This window comes from Canis aureus, chromosome 23 (assembly GCF_053574225.1).
Source record: "Canis aureus isolate CA01 chromosome 23, VMU_Caureus_v.1.0, whole genome shotgun sequence".
Lineage (NCBI taxonomy): Eukaryota > Metazoa > Chordata > Mammalia > Carnivora > Canidae > Canis > Canis aureus.
This window is the reverse complement of record NC_135633.1, coordinates 30076500-30091891: the sequence shown is the minus strand read 5'-3', so window position 1 is coordinate 30091891 and position 15392 is coordinate 30076500. Positions and strand designations below refer to the sequence as shown.

At 37.4% G+C, this 15392-nt stretch overlaps 1 protein-coding gene across 18 annotated transcripts in view; it reads left to right on the top strand.

Annotated features, from left to right (window-relative positions):
* Window positions 1–15392, top strand: part of GDPD4 (glycerophosphodiester phosphodiesterase domain containing 4) — a 118996-nt gene that overhangs the window by 90132 nt on the left and 13472 nt on the right. For 14 of the 18 annotated variants that reach the window (XR_013362281.1, XR_013362280.1, XR_013362278.1 and 11 more), the window contains one exon: window positions 7681–8318. The exons of 3 other annotated variants lie outside the window; for them this stretch is intronic. Coding sequence is in view for 1 of the 15 variants with exons in the window: in XM_077867154.1 (XP_077723280.1) it covers window positions 7681–7695 (15 nt within the window). In the remaining 14 variants the exon portion in view is untranslated. Of the gene's footprint in view, window positions 1–7680; window positions 8319–15392 lie in introns of those variants that run through there. One more of the 18 variants, XM_077867154.1, reaches the window with a different exon arrangement.

Genomic DNA, 15392 nt, shown 5'->3' with positions numbered 1-15392 from the left:
ATAAAATCTAAAATAAATAAAGTCTCACCAGGCTAAAATCAAGGTATATGCCTAGACTGCAATCCCATCTGAGACTTTTAAATCCTCCTCCAAGATCACTCATTGTTAGAAGAATTTAGTTCCTTAAAATTGTAGGACTGAAGTTTTTATCTGTTTTCTTGATCACTGTTGCCAGGGTTTTCTCTGAGTTCCTAGAGCCTAACTTTAGGTCCCAGTCATATGGCTCTCTCACAAGGCAGTTTACTTCTTCAAAGCAGGAGAATGTCTTATAGCAGTTAGGTTCAGGAACAAGACACCAAAGGAAGAAAATAACAGAAACCAAGTTGAAGCATGATTGTCATAAATCTAGCCATTTTATTAATCACATCAAATATAAATGGACCAAATATTCAAAAGTAGAGATTGTCAGACTGGATAGAAAATAGAAAAAAGCTGGACCCAATCATATATTGTCTACAGAATAGTTGAATACAAAGTCAACAGAAGATCAAAAGTAAAAGATTGGGAAAATGATATGCCATGCAAACAATAAGCATAATAAATAATACCTGAAAAAAATGACTTCAAAACTTGGAGCATTACTGGAAACAAGGATTTGATAATGATGAAAAGGTCAGTATATCAAGAAGGATTTGATAATGATGAAAAGGTCAGTATATCAAGAATATAATGTATTATATACATTATAATTAGAACTCTATAAACACATGAAACAAAACTGAGAGAAGTCATACTTAGGCATGTTAACTTCCTCTCTTAGTACCTACAAGAACAACAAAACACACAAAAAATCAAATCAGGAATATAGAAGTCTGAACAACACCTTGATCTAAGTGAGATAAAATATACAGAACAACTGAAGAATATATAATATTTTCAAATGCATGTGGCATATTTGCCAAAATAGACTATCTGACAAGCTATAAAACAAGTCTCAATAAATTTCAAAAGACTAAAATCTTAAAGTATGTTCTGTGACCACAACAAAATTAAACTGGGAATTAACATTCATGAAGTATCTAGATAAGTCTCTAAGTGCTGGAAATTAATGTATTTCTAAACATCTCATTGATCATGGGATAAAACACAAGAGAAATTAGAAAATATTTGAAATTAAATGATGATGCATCTACAACAATGAAATTTGTGGGATAAACCTAAAGCAGGACTTGGAAATTTGTAACTTTAAATTTTAGAAGGAAGAAAGTTTAATATTGATGAAGTTTCTACCTCAAGAATCTAGGAAAAAAAGACTACATTTTCCCCCAAGTGAAAGGAAGGAAATAATAACAATAGCAGGAATCAATAAAATAGAAGACACTAAAAAAAAAAAAAAAAAAAAAATAGAGAAAATGAAAAAAGTGAAAAGTTGATTTTTGGAGAAGATTAATAAAATTGATAAACCCTTAGCAAGATGAGAGAGGGAGGAAAGAGGAAGAGAGAGAGAGATTGACTCCAGATATGAATGAAAAACAGATTATCCAGATCCTAAACATAAAAAGGAAAATTAGGAATATTTTTGTGCCATTAAAGTTTAAACTTAAGTGAAATAGATAAATTCCTTGAAGTATGTGGCTTACCAGAACTGAGAGAAGAAGAAATAGAAAATTTTAATAATTCACTATTAGAATCAAATGTGTATCCCAAAAACCTCACCAAAAGTCCAGGCCCAAGGAGTTTCAATGGTTAATCAAATATTTAAGAAATAATGCTGATTTTATACCAACTCAGAAAAAAAGAAGCAGCATTTTCCAGCAGTTTTTGAGGCCTCCACTACCCTCATATAAAACCTTGTGACAGAGATATTACAATAACTAAATTTATAGATCAATATTATTATGAACTTAGAACTAAAAATCTCTAACAAAATATTAGCAAATTGAATTCATCAGTATATAAAAAAGATAATAAGTCATGAGCAAGTGGGGTTTATCCCAGTAGTGTAAGATGGACATATAAAAAAAAAACAATGGACATATCATTTGAAAATTAATATAATTCAGTGAATTAATAAAAAAGTATATTTGACAAAAGTCAATACCCATATATGATAAAAATCTCTGGGAAAACTAGTAGAATGAAACTTCCTCAATCTGATGAAAAATATCTACAAAAACCAACAGCCAATATCATTCTTAATGGTGAAACAATGAATGTTTTCCCTCTAAGATCAGAAATAAGGCAAGTATATCTGCTCTCAGCACTTGTATTCAGCATTGTGCTGGAGATCCCAGCCAAATTAGTAAGATAAATAACAAGCATAAAGGAAGGGGAGAAAACACTCCTCATGTGCAGATATTATTAATTACATTTTAAAAATTCTAGACTTCCCAGGACAGACAGCAGAGTAAGAGGACTCTGATAAGCTCCCCTCATCCCATGGATGCAGATAGTTAACCCTCATGTCAGTGTAAATGACCCAGAAAATGTCCCAGAGACTGGTAGAACTCCATAACTAAATGTAGAGAAGAGGCCACATCAAAGAGAATAGAAGGGCAGATACACAATGCAGAACTGAACCTCACAGGTTTGGCCACTTGAGGGATGGAGCTATGGCTGTGGAGAGGGGAGGGAAAACAGACCGTCACACCTGGAAGCCTGGACAGGGAAGATGAATCCCTGTAACATTTGGCTTTGAGAACCAGAGGGATGAGGGTTGGAGTGCCTGGGTGGTGCGGTTGGTTAAGTGTCTGCCTTTGGCTCAGGTCATGATCCCAGGGTCCTGGGATTGAGCCCTGACACAGGCTCTCTGCTCAGCAGGGAACCTGCCCCTCCTTCTCCCTCTCCCTGCTTGTGTTCTCTCTGTGAAAGAAATAAAATCAGAAAAAAAGAAAAGAAAAAAGCCACAGGGGCTAAATTTCATGAGTTCTTACCACCAGTGGGACTTAAACCCTGGAACTTTAAAAATCAGTAGGCTTGGCTTTAGGAGAGTCAGGAGGGCAATGGGAAACTGAGTCCTCACCCTTAAAGAGACAGTGCAACAAATAGCCCACAGAGATACAGCATGGAAGCAGTTTGAAAACCTCCTGGGGCATAGAGGTGGGAGGGTTATTTACTAATCTCAGAGTTCACTGAGGGCTTCTTCAGGACCAAAGAAGCTGGCAGGCACCATTTACCTCCCTTGCCCCACTGCATATAAACACATGGTCCTTTGTGGGAACCAGTGTAGCACTAGCATTCACTACCTAACTTGCTTATACTCCACCCCACACCCTTAAGCCAGGTTTGCCTCAGTACTGGTGCTGCGGGTCCCCTTCCCCAAAAAAACCAGCACAAATCTTGCCAATACCACATCTCTTAACTGTAGTTTGCAGGGCCTACATGCAGTGGCAACTGGTCATTTCCCATGGATAATGGGCACACCTTGTTAAAACTGTGTGTCCAGCCCATGTGTCCTTTGCAGTGTTTCCTGTTTCTGTCTGGTTCCTGTTTTTGCAGTGGCTGTGCTTCCTCTATGGAAGAGGACTAGTGCCATCTTGTTAAAAATGTGTGCCCCACCCACTACTTTGAAGAACAAAAGATGTAGTTGACTTTGCTAATGCACAGAAACAGACACAGAGAGTGTCAAAATGACACTGGGGAATAAGTCCCAAATGAAAGAACAGGACAGAATCATAGCAGAGACCTAAGGGAAACAGAGATAAGTAATATGCCTGATAAAAAATTTAAAGTAATGATCATAAATATACTGGACTTGAGAAAAGAGTGGGTGACATCAGTGAAACCCTCAACAAAGATATGAAAGAAAACAATCAGAGATGAACCACAATCACTGAAATTAAAAATATACTAGGTGGGAAAAATACCAAGCTAGAAGCATCAGAAGGATGGATCAGCCACCTGGAGGATAGAGAGTAGTGGAAAGTAATCATGCTGAACAGGTGAGAGAAAAAAAAAATATGCAAAATGAGAATAGACTTAGAGAACTTGGTGACTCCCATCAGGTGTAATAACATTCACATTATAGGGATCTCAGAAGAAAAAGAACAAAGTGGGCAGAAAAGTGTTGGGGAAATAAAAGCTGAAAACTTTCTGAATTTGAGGAAAGAAACAAATTCAGATCCAGGAGGCACAGAGACCTTCCAACAAAAATCAACCCAAGGAAATCCATACCAAGACACATAGTAATTAAAATAGCAAAAAGCAGTGATAACAAATTTTAAATGCAAGAGAAAAGAGAATGTTACAAGGGAAACCCCTCAAGGCTGTTGGTGGATTTTTTGGCAGAAATTCTGCTGGCCAGAAGGGAGTGGCATAATATATTCAAAATGCTGAAAGAGAAAAATCTGCAGTCAAGAATAGTATATCCAATAAGGCTAGCATTCAGAATAGAAGGAGAGAGAAAGAGTTTCCCAGACAGACAAAAGTTAAAGGAGTTAATGACCACTAAACCAACCCTATAAGAAATTTTAAAGAGGACTCTGACTGGAAAGGAAAACCAGTAAAAAAAAAAAAAAGTATATCTGTAGAAATCGGTCAAGGAACTCACAAGATGAAATGATGTGAAGTGTCATACCATATATCTATAATGCGGGGAGGAGAGGAGTAAAAAATGGGTTCAACCTTAAGTGACCATCAACTTAATATAGATTGCCATATACAAAGGTGTTATCTACAAACCTAATGGGAACAAAAAATCAAAAACAAATGATAGATACGCAAAAAATAAAAAGGAAGCAAAGTACCTCACTAAAGAAAGCCAACTTAAGGTGAGGGAAAAATCCACAAAACCAAACACACAACAAATAACAAAATGGTAATAAATACATACCAATCAGTAATTACATGGAATGTAAATGGACTAAATGCCCCAATTAAAAGACACAGGTTGATAGAGTGGATTAAAAAAACTTTATCTATATGCTGCCTATAAGAGACTCACTTCAGACCTAGACACATACAGATTGAAAGTGAGAAGATAGAGAAACATTTATCATGCAAATGGATGTGAAAAGAAAGCTGAGGTAGCAATACTTAGACGAAATTGACTTTAAAACTGTAACAAAAGATGAAGAAGGGCACTGTATAATCATTAAGGGGACAATACAACAAGAAGACATAACAGTTGTAAATATTTATGCACCCAACATGGGAACATCCAAATACATAAACCAGTTAATAGCAAATATAAAGGAACTAATCTATAGTAATACAGTAATAGTAGGGGACTTTAACACTCCACTTACATCAATGGCCAGGTCATCTAAACAGAAAATCAACAAGGAAACTGGCTTTGAATGTCAGATGCAAAAATCTTCAACAGCAAACTGAATCCAGGAATACATTTAAAAAAAATCATTCACTATGATCAAGTGGGATTTATTTCTGGTTTGCAAGGGTGGTTCAGAATTTGCACAAATCAATCAGTACATCACATCAATAAGAGGATAGGAACCATGTGATCATTTCAATAGATGCAGAAAAAGCATTTGACAAAGCACAACATTCATACGTGATAAAAAAAAATACACCTCAATGAAATAGGTTTAGAGGGAGCATACCTCAACATAATAAAATCCATATGTGGAAAACCCACAGTTAACATCATCCTTAATGAGGAAAAACTGAGAGCTTTTCCCCTAAGGTCAGGAATAAAACAAGGTGTCCACTCTCACCACTTTTATTCAACATAATATTGGAAGTCCTAGCCACAAAAATACTCAGCAAAAAAATAAAAGTCATCTAAATCAGTAAGGAAGAATTTTTCAGATGACATTTCTATATATAGAAAAGCTAAAAGATTCTATTAGAATCTCTAGATTCTAATAACTGCTAGAACTGATAAATTCAGTAAAATCATGGGGTACAGAATCAATTCACAGAAATCTGTTGCATTTCTATACACTAATTACGAAGCAGCAGGAAAAGAAATCAAGGAAACAATCCCGTTTATAATTGTACCAAAAATAATAGAATACCTAGGAATAAACCTAACCAAAGAGATGAAAGACGTGTACTCTGAAAACTATATAAAACGCTGATGAAAGAAATCAAAGTTGACAAAAAGAAACGAAAAGACATTTCATGCTCATGGATTGGAAGAAAAAGTATTGTTAAGATGTCTATACTACCCAAAGCAATCTACACACTTAATGCAATTCCTATCAAAATACCAACAGCATTTTTCACAACTAGAACAAACAATTCTAGAATTTGTATGGTACCAAAAAAGACCACAAGTAGCCAAAATAATCTTGAAAAGCAAAACTAGAGGCACCATGAGTCTGGACTTAAAGTTATATTACAAACTTGTAGTAATTAAAACAGTATGGTACTTGCACAAAAATAGGCACATAGATCAATAGAACAACAACAACAACAAAAAAACTCTGAAATAAACCACAACTATATGGTCAGTTTTTCTTTGACAGTGAAGGAAAGAATATGCAATGAGAAAAAGTCTCCTCAACAAGGGATGCTGGGAAAACTGGACGGCCACATGCAAAAGAATGAAACTGAACCACTTTCTTACACCATACTCAAAAATGAAGCCAAAAGGGATTAAGTACCTAAAATTTTAAATAACATCATTTACAATACCATAAAAACAAAATAGGAATAAATTTAAGGAAAATGTTGCAAGCTCTCACAAAGAAGATATGGTTGGCCACTGAAAGCTACAAAAGTTTACTGAGAGAAGGCACAAATAAATGGACCAATATGCCACATTTATGAATTAGAAAACCTAATAAATACTAGTTGTCATGGAATTGACCTACAAATTCCATTTAAAGAGTGCCGTTGTAATCCTTTTCTTCCCGTGAAGCTGACAGAAATGAAGTTGATGTATGCAGCCATTTCTTCAAGATTGATATTACACTCAGGGCAAAAACAATGGAGTTCTTGGTTTACTTTGGATTCTCATTATCTTGTAGATTTTAGCCCCACAGTTCATGACCATGTGGTAAAACCTTAGATGATTTTAAGCTGTTTTCTTAGTTTTAATTATTACCCAGTTTTTATTTTTATTTTTTTTTTAATTTTTTTTTTATTTATTTATGATAGTCACAGAGAGAGAGAGAGAGGCAGAGACACAGGCAGAGGGAGAAGCAGGCTCCATGCACCGGGAGCCCGACGTGGGATTCGATCCCGGGTCTCCAGGATCACGCCCTGGGCCAAAGACAGGCGCTAAACCGCTGCGCCACCCAGGGATCCCTATTACCCAGTTTTTAATTTGTCTTTTGTAAGATTCAGTTTCCTAGCTCCATTAGTAAATGTAGTCTCCATCATTTATTTTTCTATCAATTAGATTAAAATTATTTTTTGAGCACTTAGGACACTTCTGAGCACTGTGTATATAGTGTCAAGCAAGATAAAGTCTCTGCCCTTAAAAAGCTCCCATTCTAATTAAGGATGTATTCATTTGTCTGTTCAAATTGATGTGGAAGCAATGGTTGTGAAATGCCTGAATTTTAAGTAGATGTCACTTCCTGCCTTCTGAGGGCTTCCATGTTGGCCTAAAATCTCACACACTAGACTCTTAAACTCCAGCACCATGCTGAATTGGAAGACCATAATAAAAGCTGCACAAAATTTGGGGTAGGGAAAACTAAGGGGGGAAAGAATGTGAGATGGTACGAGAGGGACTAACGTTTTAAAGATAAAATTTCACCACATGACTGGCAAAGATTGGAGAAGTGACATTTGAGGAATCTGTGTTTTTGTTGTTTTATCCCACAGATCCTAAAAGTATAAGCCTCCAAAAGAGAGAACAGGGAAGTCAAGGATCTTCAAATGTATCCACAAAGGCTCCCTTCCGAGTTATGGAAAGTCCTTGGACTCTAGCAGCCCTCTACCCAACTTTAACCAAGAACACAAAGAAACACCCAGGCACTCGTCATTTTTTAGTAGTCCCCAAGAAGAAAGCCAGTGAACCAGAGCAAGCCAAGAAAACAATAAAACCACTGATGCCTCAGAAGGATGCTGTTAGACAGCTGGCATCCACTGAGAAGTCATTTGAACCCACGTGGGATGCTACCAGAAAGGCTACCTTCCAAACTGCATTACCTTCCCCGAAGATGAATAAACCAACAATTTCTTCCTTAGAGATCCTTGAATCTGAAACAGAACCTGAAAATACCTCCAGTAGTGAGCCCTCCCAAGAATCCTCTCTTATGTTTTCTACCACATCCAGCATATTCTCCTCTGGGCTGCTTTCAAAGAAGAATTAGCTACATCTTGCCTTCTTCTTCCTTTTTGTTTCTGTGCGTAAGAGTGGTGATGGTGGATAGTGGTCAAGAAAGGAGTGCAGAGGGCCATTGAGGCTCTCAGGAGGATCGCTCTGGTCTAGCATTTTCCATAAAGAATGCATCTCAAAGGTATGGGCAAGGGAGTTGTGGTCTTGGAGCTGGAGCTGGTTGTTCTCTGATGTTACAGGGTTTCTCATCTTAACCCTTCATAACACTCCCTGCTAAAGGAATGGCTTTGTGCGTATCAGCATGGGAATAAAGACAACCTCTCAGGAACCCAGAAGAGAAATGGTGTATTCTTTGAACCCTTCTGTGATCACTCAGGTTGACAGAAACTAGGGGATGAGTTCAAAAGTGATGCCATCCTAAGTCAGAGAATGAGAAACGGCATAGGCATGGGCATGAGTTGGAGGAAAGATCATCTTACATGCACATTCTGTGATCTAGCGTGTAGTGAGATGCTTCCTAATAGCTTGTTGATGGCTGATTCTCCAATGGGATGATGGGCATAATCCCATGCCCACCCTCAATGGCCCTAGACCTTGAGCAAAAATCAGAGCCACAGCAAGTGTCTGGAGACTTACCGATTTGGAGGATTCCAAAGAAGGCAAGCATGGATCTACCAAGTGAAAGAAGCAATGCAATGAGATAAAAGTGGAATATTTTTAGATACTTTATTAATCAAACCAAGCATATCCTCTAGAGCTTTATCCTCTTGACACTAAGGTTAGGGTATTGCCACTTCTCTCAGATAAAAGTTAATCTAGTGGATGAATCAAGTTAAACAGAACTATAATAAAAAATCTAAATGTAATTATTTATAAATATTTAAGTAATTCTTCAAGGTGACAGTGGAAGAACTATCACCAGGCATGCTCTAGACAACATTAGTCCAACAAAACTTTAATATCAATCTTAAATTCTATATTTGTCCTTTTAAAAAAATTGTAGTAAAGGGGTACCTGGGTGGCTCAGTCAGTTAAGCATCTGATTCTTGATTTCAGCTCAGGTCATGATCTCAGGGTTGCAGGATTGAGCCCCACATCCAGCTCTATGCTCAGCAAGGAGTCTACTTGGAATTCTCTCTCTTCTCTCCCTTTCCCTCTGTTCCTCCTCTCTCTCTTTCTCTCTCTCAAATAAGCCTCTTTAAAAAAGTAAAAATAAAAAGCTTCTGCAAAGCAAAGGAAACAACAGAGGGAAAGGGCAACCTACAGAAGGGAAAAATGGTTGCAACCCTATTTCTTATAAAAGGTTAAATCCAAAATATATAAGGACCTCCTACAATTCAACAGCAAATACACACACACACACACACACACACACACACACACACACACGTACAAACATACATACTTGGGTAAAAAGTGGGAACAAGACCTGAGTAGACATTACTCAAAAGAAGATATGCAAATGGCCAATAAGCACATGAAAACATCATTAATTATCAGGAAAATTAAAATCAAAACCACAAAGAGAAATCACCTCACACCTGTTAGAATGGTTATTATCAAAAAGACAAAAGATAACGTATGTTAGTGAGGATGGCAAGAAAAGGGAACTCTTACACACTGCTGATGAGAATGTAAATTGTTAGAGCCACTATGGAAAACTGTAGAGAGGTGCTTCAAAAAATAAGAAAATAGAACTACCATATGATCCAGCAATTCCGCTATTGTTGGGAACACATCCAAAGGAAATGAAACCAGTACCATTAGGAGATATCTGTACTCCCATGTTTATTGCAGCACAGCACTATTCACAATAGCCAAGATACGGGAACAACCTAAATGTTTGTTGATGGAGGAATGGATAAAGGAAATGTAATAATGGATTTTTTTTCTTTTTAAGATTTTATTTATTTATTCATGAGAGAGAGAGAGAGGCAGAGACACAGGCAGAGGGAGAAGCAGGCTTCATGCAGGGAGCCCGAAATGAAACTCGATCCCGGGTCTCCAGGATCAGACCCTGGCTGAAGGTAGTGCTAAACTGCTGAGCCACCCTGACTGCCCAGTGGAATTTCTCTTTTGGTTTCCATGTGCATGGAATATCTTTTTCAATCCTTTCACTTTCAGTCTGTGTATCCTTAAAGTTGAAGTGAGTCTCTTATAGGTAGCCTATAGTTGGGTCTTGTTTTTTATACATTCAGCTCTTCTCCTTTGGTTGGAGAACTTAGTCCATTTGCATTTAAAGTAATTATTTATAGGTATGGGCTTATTGCCATTTTGTTAATTGTTTTATAGCTGTTTTGTAATTCTTCTGTTCCTTTCTTTTTCTCTTGCTCCTTCCCTTTGTGATTTGAAAATTTTCTGTAGTGGCATACTTGGGCTCTTTTCTCTTTATTTTTGTGTATATTCCATAAGACTTTGCTTTGTGTTTACCATGAAGTTTATGTATAACACAATAATCTACTTTAATTTGATAACAACTTGAGGGTTTTTTTTTTTATTTATTCATGAGAGACACAGAGAGAGAGAGGCAAAGACACAGGCAGAGGGAGAAGCAGGCCCCATGCAGGGAGCCCCACATAGACTTGATCCCGGGACTCCAGGACCATGCCCCGGGGCCGAAGGCAGGCACCAAACCGCTGAGCCATCCAGAGATCCCCCAACAACTTGCGTTTGAACACATACTAAAGCTATACATTTTTACTTTACACCCCCACATTTTTTGAGGTCATAATTTAAACCTCTTTATCTTGTATATCCATTAGCAAATTATTATATAGTTATTTTTATTGTGATTTTTAGCCTTTATACTGGATCACACCAGCATTACATTAGATTATTCTGAATTTAATTGTATATTTACTTTTATCAATGAGATTGGTACTTTCATGTATTTTCCTGTTACTAAGTAACACTCTTTCATATCAGCTTAAAGAAGTCCCTTTAACATTTGAGGCTGGTCTAGTGGTGCTAAACTCCTTCAGTTGTTGCTCATCTGGAAAACTCTTTAACTCTCTCAGCTCCAAAGGCTAACTTTGCTGGATAGAATATTCTTGATAATGCTTTTTTTTTTTTTTTTTTTTTTTTAGTACTTTGAATACATGGTGCCACTTTCTCCTGGCCTGCAAAGTTTCTGCTGAAAAATCTGCTTATAATCTTATGGGGTTCCCTTGTATGTAACAAATTGTTTTCCTCTTGCTACTTTTAAGATTTTCTGGACCTGGATATCAGCTTCATTCCCCAGGTTAGGAAAGTTTTCAACCATTATTTTTCCAAATAACTTTTCTACCCCTTTCCCTCTCTTTTCTTTTTTCTGGAACCCCTATAAATTGCATATAAGTCCACTTGATATGGCCCAATAAGCTCCTTAAGCAATCTTCACTATTTTTTATCCTTTTTACTCTTCTGATTGGATGAATTCCACTGCTGCCTTCAAGTTTGCTTGTCCTGTTTTAGCTTTATCTAGTATGCTGTTGAACCCCTCTGTTGAATTTTTCCAGTTCATTTATTGTATTATTCAGGTCTGTAATTTTTGCTTGGTATTTTCTTGTATTTTCTGTTTCTTTGTTGAAATTCTTAAATTTGTTTATTCATTGTTTCCTGACCTTGGTGAACATACTTATTGCCATAATTTTCAACTCTTTGGTAGGTAAATCACTTATCTCTTTTTCATTAGGGTCTTTTTCTGAGGTTTTATCTTGTTCTGGCATTTGGAACACATTCCTCTATTTCTTCATTTTCCTTGACTGTGTTGATTTCCATGCCTTAGGTAAAGCAGCCATCTCTCTGAGTCTTGGAAGAGTGGTCTGGTGTAAGAGATGAACCTTATTATTCAACCCTGCTCCAGCTCTTGTTGTCTCTCAAAACTTTATGATTGTCTGCACATGCTTGTTTGTTCTTAGTAGCTCCAGTAGGTGAGAGTTTGCCAAGACCTTTTGTGTCCAAAACAGGGAAGGATCTCAGCACCTAGATGCAGGTTTTTTAAAGTCAGATCCTCAGCAGCTTTTTTTTTTTAAGATTTTATTTATTTATTCATGAGACACAGAGGCAGAGATACAGGCAGAGGGAGAAGCAGGCTCCAAGCATCATCCCCTGATGTGGGACTTGATCTCTGGATCACTCCCTGAGCCAAGGGCAGGTGCTCAACCGCTGAGCCACACAGGCATCCCATTAGCAGCTTTTAAAGTATGCAAATAGGCCTCTTTCAAGGGAAGTCTGGGAAATGGGAGTTTCTGTCTGCTCTCTCTGCACTGAGCCCTGAGAGTTTAGCCAATTCTAAACTTTTCTTTGCTACCATTTTGTTGAACCTGTGAATACTAACTTGCTAGTTACCAGAGCCAGGCTATTAAAGAAGATGTCTTCTAGGTGGCAGTCACAAAAACCAGGTTATCAGATGTGTGTACAGACCCCTTTCTTGGTAGAAGGAGAGCATGAAGATGGTGCCCACTGGCCTTCCTGGTCTCTGGAGAGGATTACAGTTGACCTCTAGATGTAGGTTAAATTAAAAGCCTGCCTCTTGGGCTACAACTTTTAAAATAAGCAAATAGGCCTCTTTCACAGAAAGACTAGGTGTTTCTGGCTGCTGACTCTGTGCTGGGTTTTTGGGGGGATAGCCAGTTAAGAATTGTCTCTCTGTTATAGTCCTGTGAGACTCATGAATTTAGGCCCCATTGACCACCAGAGCCAGGTGATCAAGGGGCATGTTCTGGGTAGCAAGTACAAAAATCAGGGCAGCAGGCATGTGCTCAGCCTCCCTTCTGGAAAATACTGTTGACCTGGAGCAAGGCAGAAAGAGAACATATAAACATGGCCCTCACCAGCTACTGTAGTCTCTGGAGAGTATTGGAGTTGGCCCCTAGATAAATGTTAAATTTGAAGCCTGTCCCCCCTTTCATGGAAAGATAGAGTGTTTTATTCTTCTGCCTCTGCACTGGGTCCTGGGTGTTCACCATGGTGAATCCACATGAGTCCTTTAAGAATAGTTTCTGGGTTTGTTACAGCCTTACAGATTTAGTAGCTACAAGCCCCATTGACATTCAAAGCAAGATGTTTTGGGAGCTTATCTTTCAGACAGAAGTCTTAAAAGTTGGGGCACCAGATGCAGTGTCCAAACTCTGCTTCTCAAAGAGAAGCCAACTCCTTCTGGTTGTGCATTACCATGCTGGGGATGAGGTTTATGGCAAGACTGTGTCTCAGCCTTTCCTCCTTGTTTCACTGTAGGTTTTTTCTTGTTAATTCAGTGGGTAGAAGTAGCTTGGCTGGCTTCTAGCTTTTAAAAAGAAGGAAATTCTGCCATTTGGAACACCATGAATGAAATTAGAGGACATTATGCTGAGTTAAATAAGGCAGACATAGAAAGACAAATAGTCCGTGATCTCACTTACATGTGGGATCTAAAATAGTCAAACTCCAATAAGCTGAGAATAGAATGGTGGTTGCTAAGGTGAGAAAGAAATGGAGAGATGTTGATCAAATATATAGCAATGTAACTATAGTTACCAATACTGTTATATACTTGAAATTTGCTAACAGGACAAATCTTACATGTTCTTAACACAAAAAGAAACAAAAAATAAAATGAGATTAGTTAGTGGTGATAATTTCACAATATAGAGGTATATCAAAATATCAAGTGATATACCTTAAATATATACAATTTTTATTTGCTGATTATACCCTAAGAAAGCTGAAAGTAAACCCTTGAAACTCTGTACCCATTAAGCATAACTCCTCATTTCTCCCCCAAGTCCCTGGCAACTACCATTCTATTTTTTGTTTCTGTGATTTTGATTACTCTAAGTACTTGATACGAATGGAATCATACAGTATTTGTCCTATTATGGTTGGCTTATTTTGCTTAGCATAATGACTTCAAGGTTCATCCATTCTAGGCTCATCCATATTGTAAAATGTATCAGAATTTCCTTCCTTTTTAAAACTGAATAATGCTCCATTATGTGTGTAGACTATGTTTTGTTTACCTATCAATTCATGGACATTTGGGTTGTTTCCACCTTTTGGCTATAAACATGGACACACAAACATCTATTAATGTCCCTGTTTTTAATTTTTTAAAGTATATATCTAGAAGTATAACTGTGGAATAGTACAGAAATTCTATTTTTTTAAATATTTAGTTTATTTATTTGACAGCCTACCAGCAGGGAGAGTGGGAGAGGGAAAAGTAGGCTCCCCACTGAGCGGAGAGCCCTATGCAAGACTTGATCCCAGGACCCTGGGATCATGACCTGAGCCAAAGGCAGACACTTAACCGACTGAGCCACCCAGCGCCCCTTTATTTTTAATTTTTTGAGGAACTGCCATACCACTTTTCACAGTGGCTGCACCATTTTTCATTCCCACAGCCCTGTACAAGGGTTCTAATTTCTCCACGTTCTCCCCAACTTCTATTATTTTCTTTTTAATAATAGCCATCCTAGTAGGTGTGAGGTGGTATCTTACTGTGGTTTAGGTTTGTATTTCCCTAACAAATAGTGATGATGACTATCTTTTCATGAGCTTGTTTTTTTGAGAGAGAGAGCACATGCACACATGGGGGATGGGCAAAGAAAAGGAGAGAGAATCTCAAGCAGTCTCCACAACTAGCATGAGGTTCAGTCACACAACCCTGAGGTCATGACCTGAGCCAAAATCAAGAGTCAGATGCTCAACCAACTAAGCCATCCAGCTGCCCCTCTTTTAATGTTCTTATTGGCAATTGGTATATATCTTCTCTGGGAAAATATCTGTTTATGTCCTTGGGCTATTTTTAAATCTGGTTGTTCATTTTGTTGTTCAGTTTTAGTAGTCCACAAGACTCTGAGGGAATCTTATAATGGAAGGAACATGTATTTTTGGTCTTAAGTTGGAATCTGACTTTCGCATTTACTGTTTCTGCGTCTTATGCATCTCCTCAATTTCATTGAGCCTCACTTGCCACCTCTGTCAAATGAGCATAATATATATAAAGAGAGAGAGAATATATAATATGTATTAATATATATAATATATATTAATATATATAAATATGTTCTCGATATTAATCTCTTATCAGATAAATGATTTAAAAATACTTTCTCCTATTCTGTGGTTTGCCTTTTTTGTTCTTGATTCGTGTCATTTGATGCACAAAAGTTTTTAATTTTCATAAAGTCCAATATGTCCATTTTGTCTTTTGTTGACTCTTTCGTGTTATATCCAAGAAAACATTGCCAAACCCATTGTCATGAAGATTTCCCCCATGTTTCCTTCAAAGAGT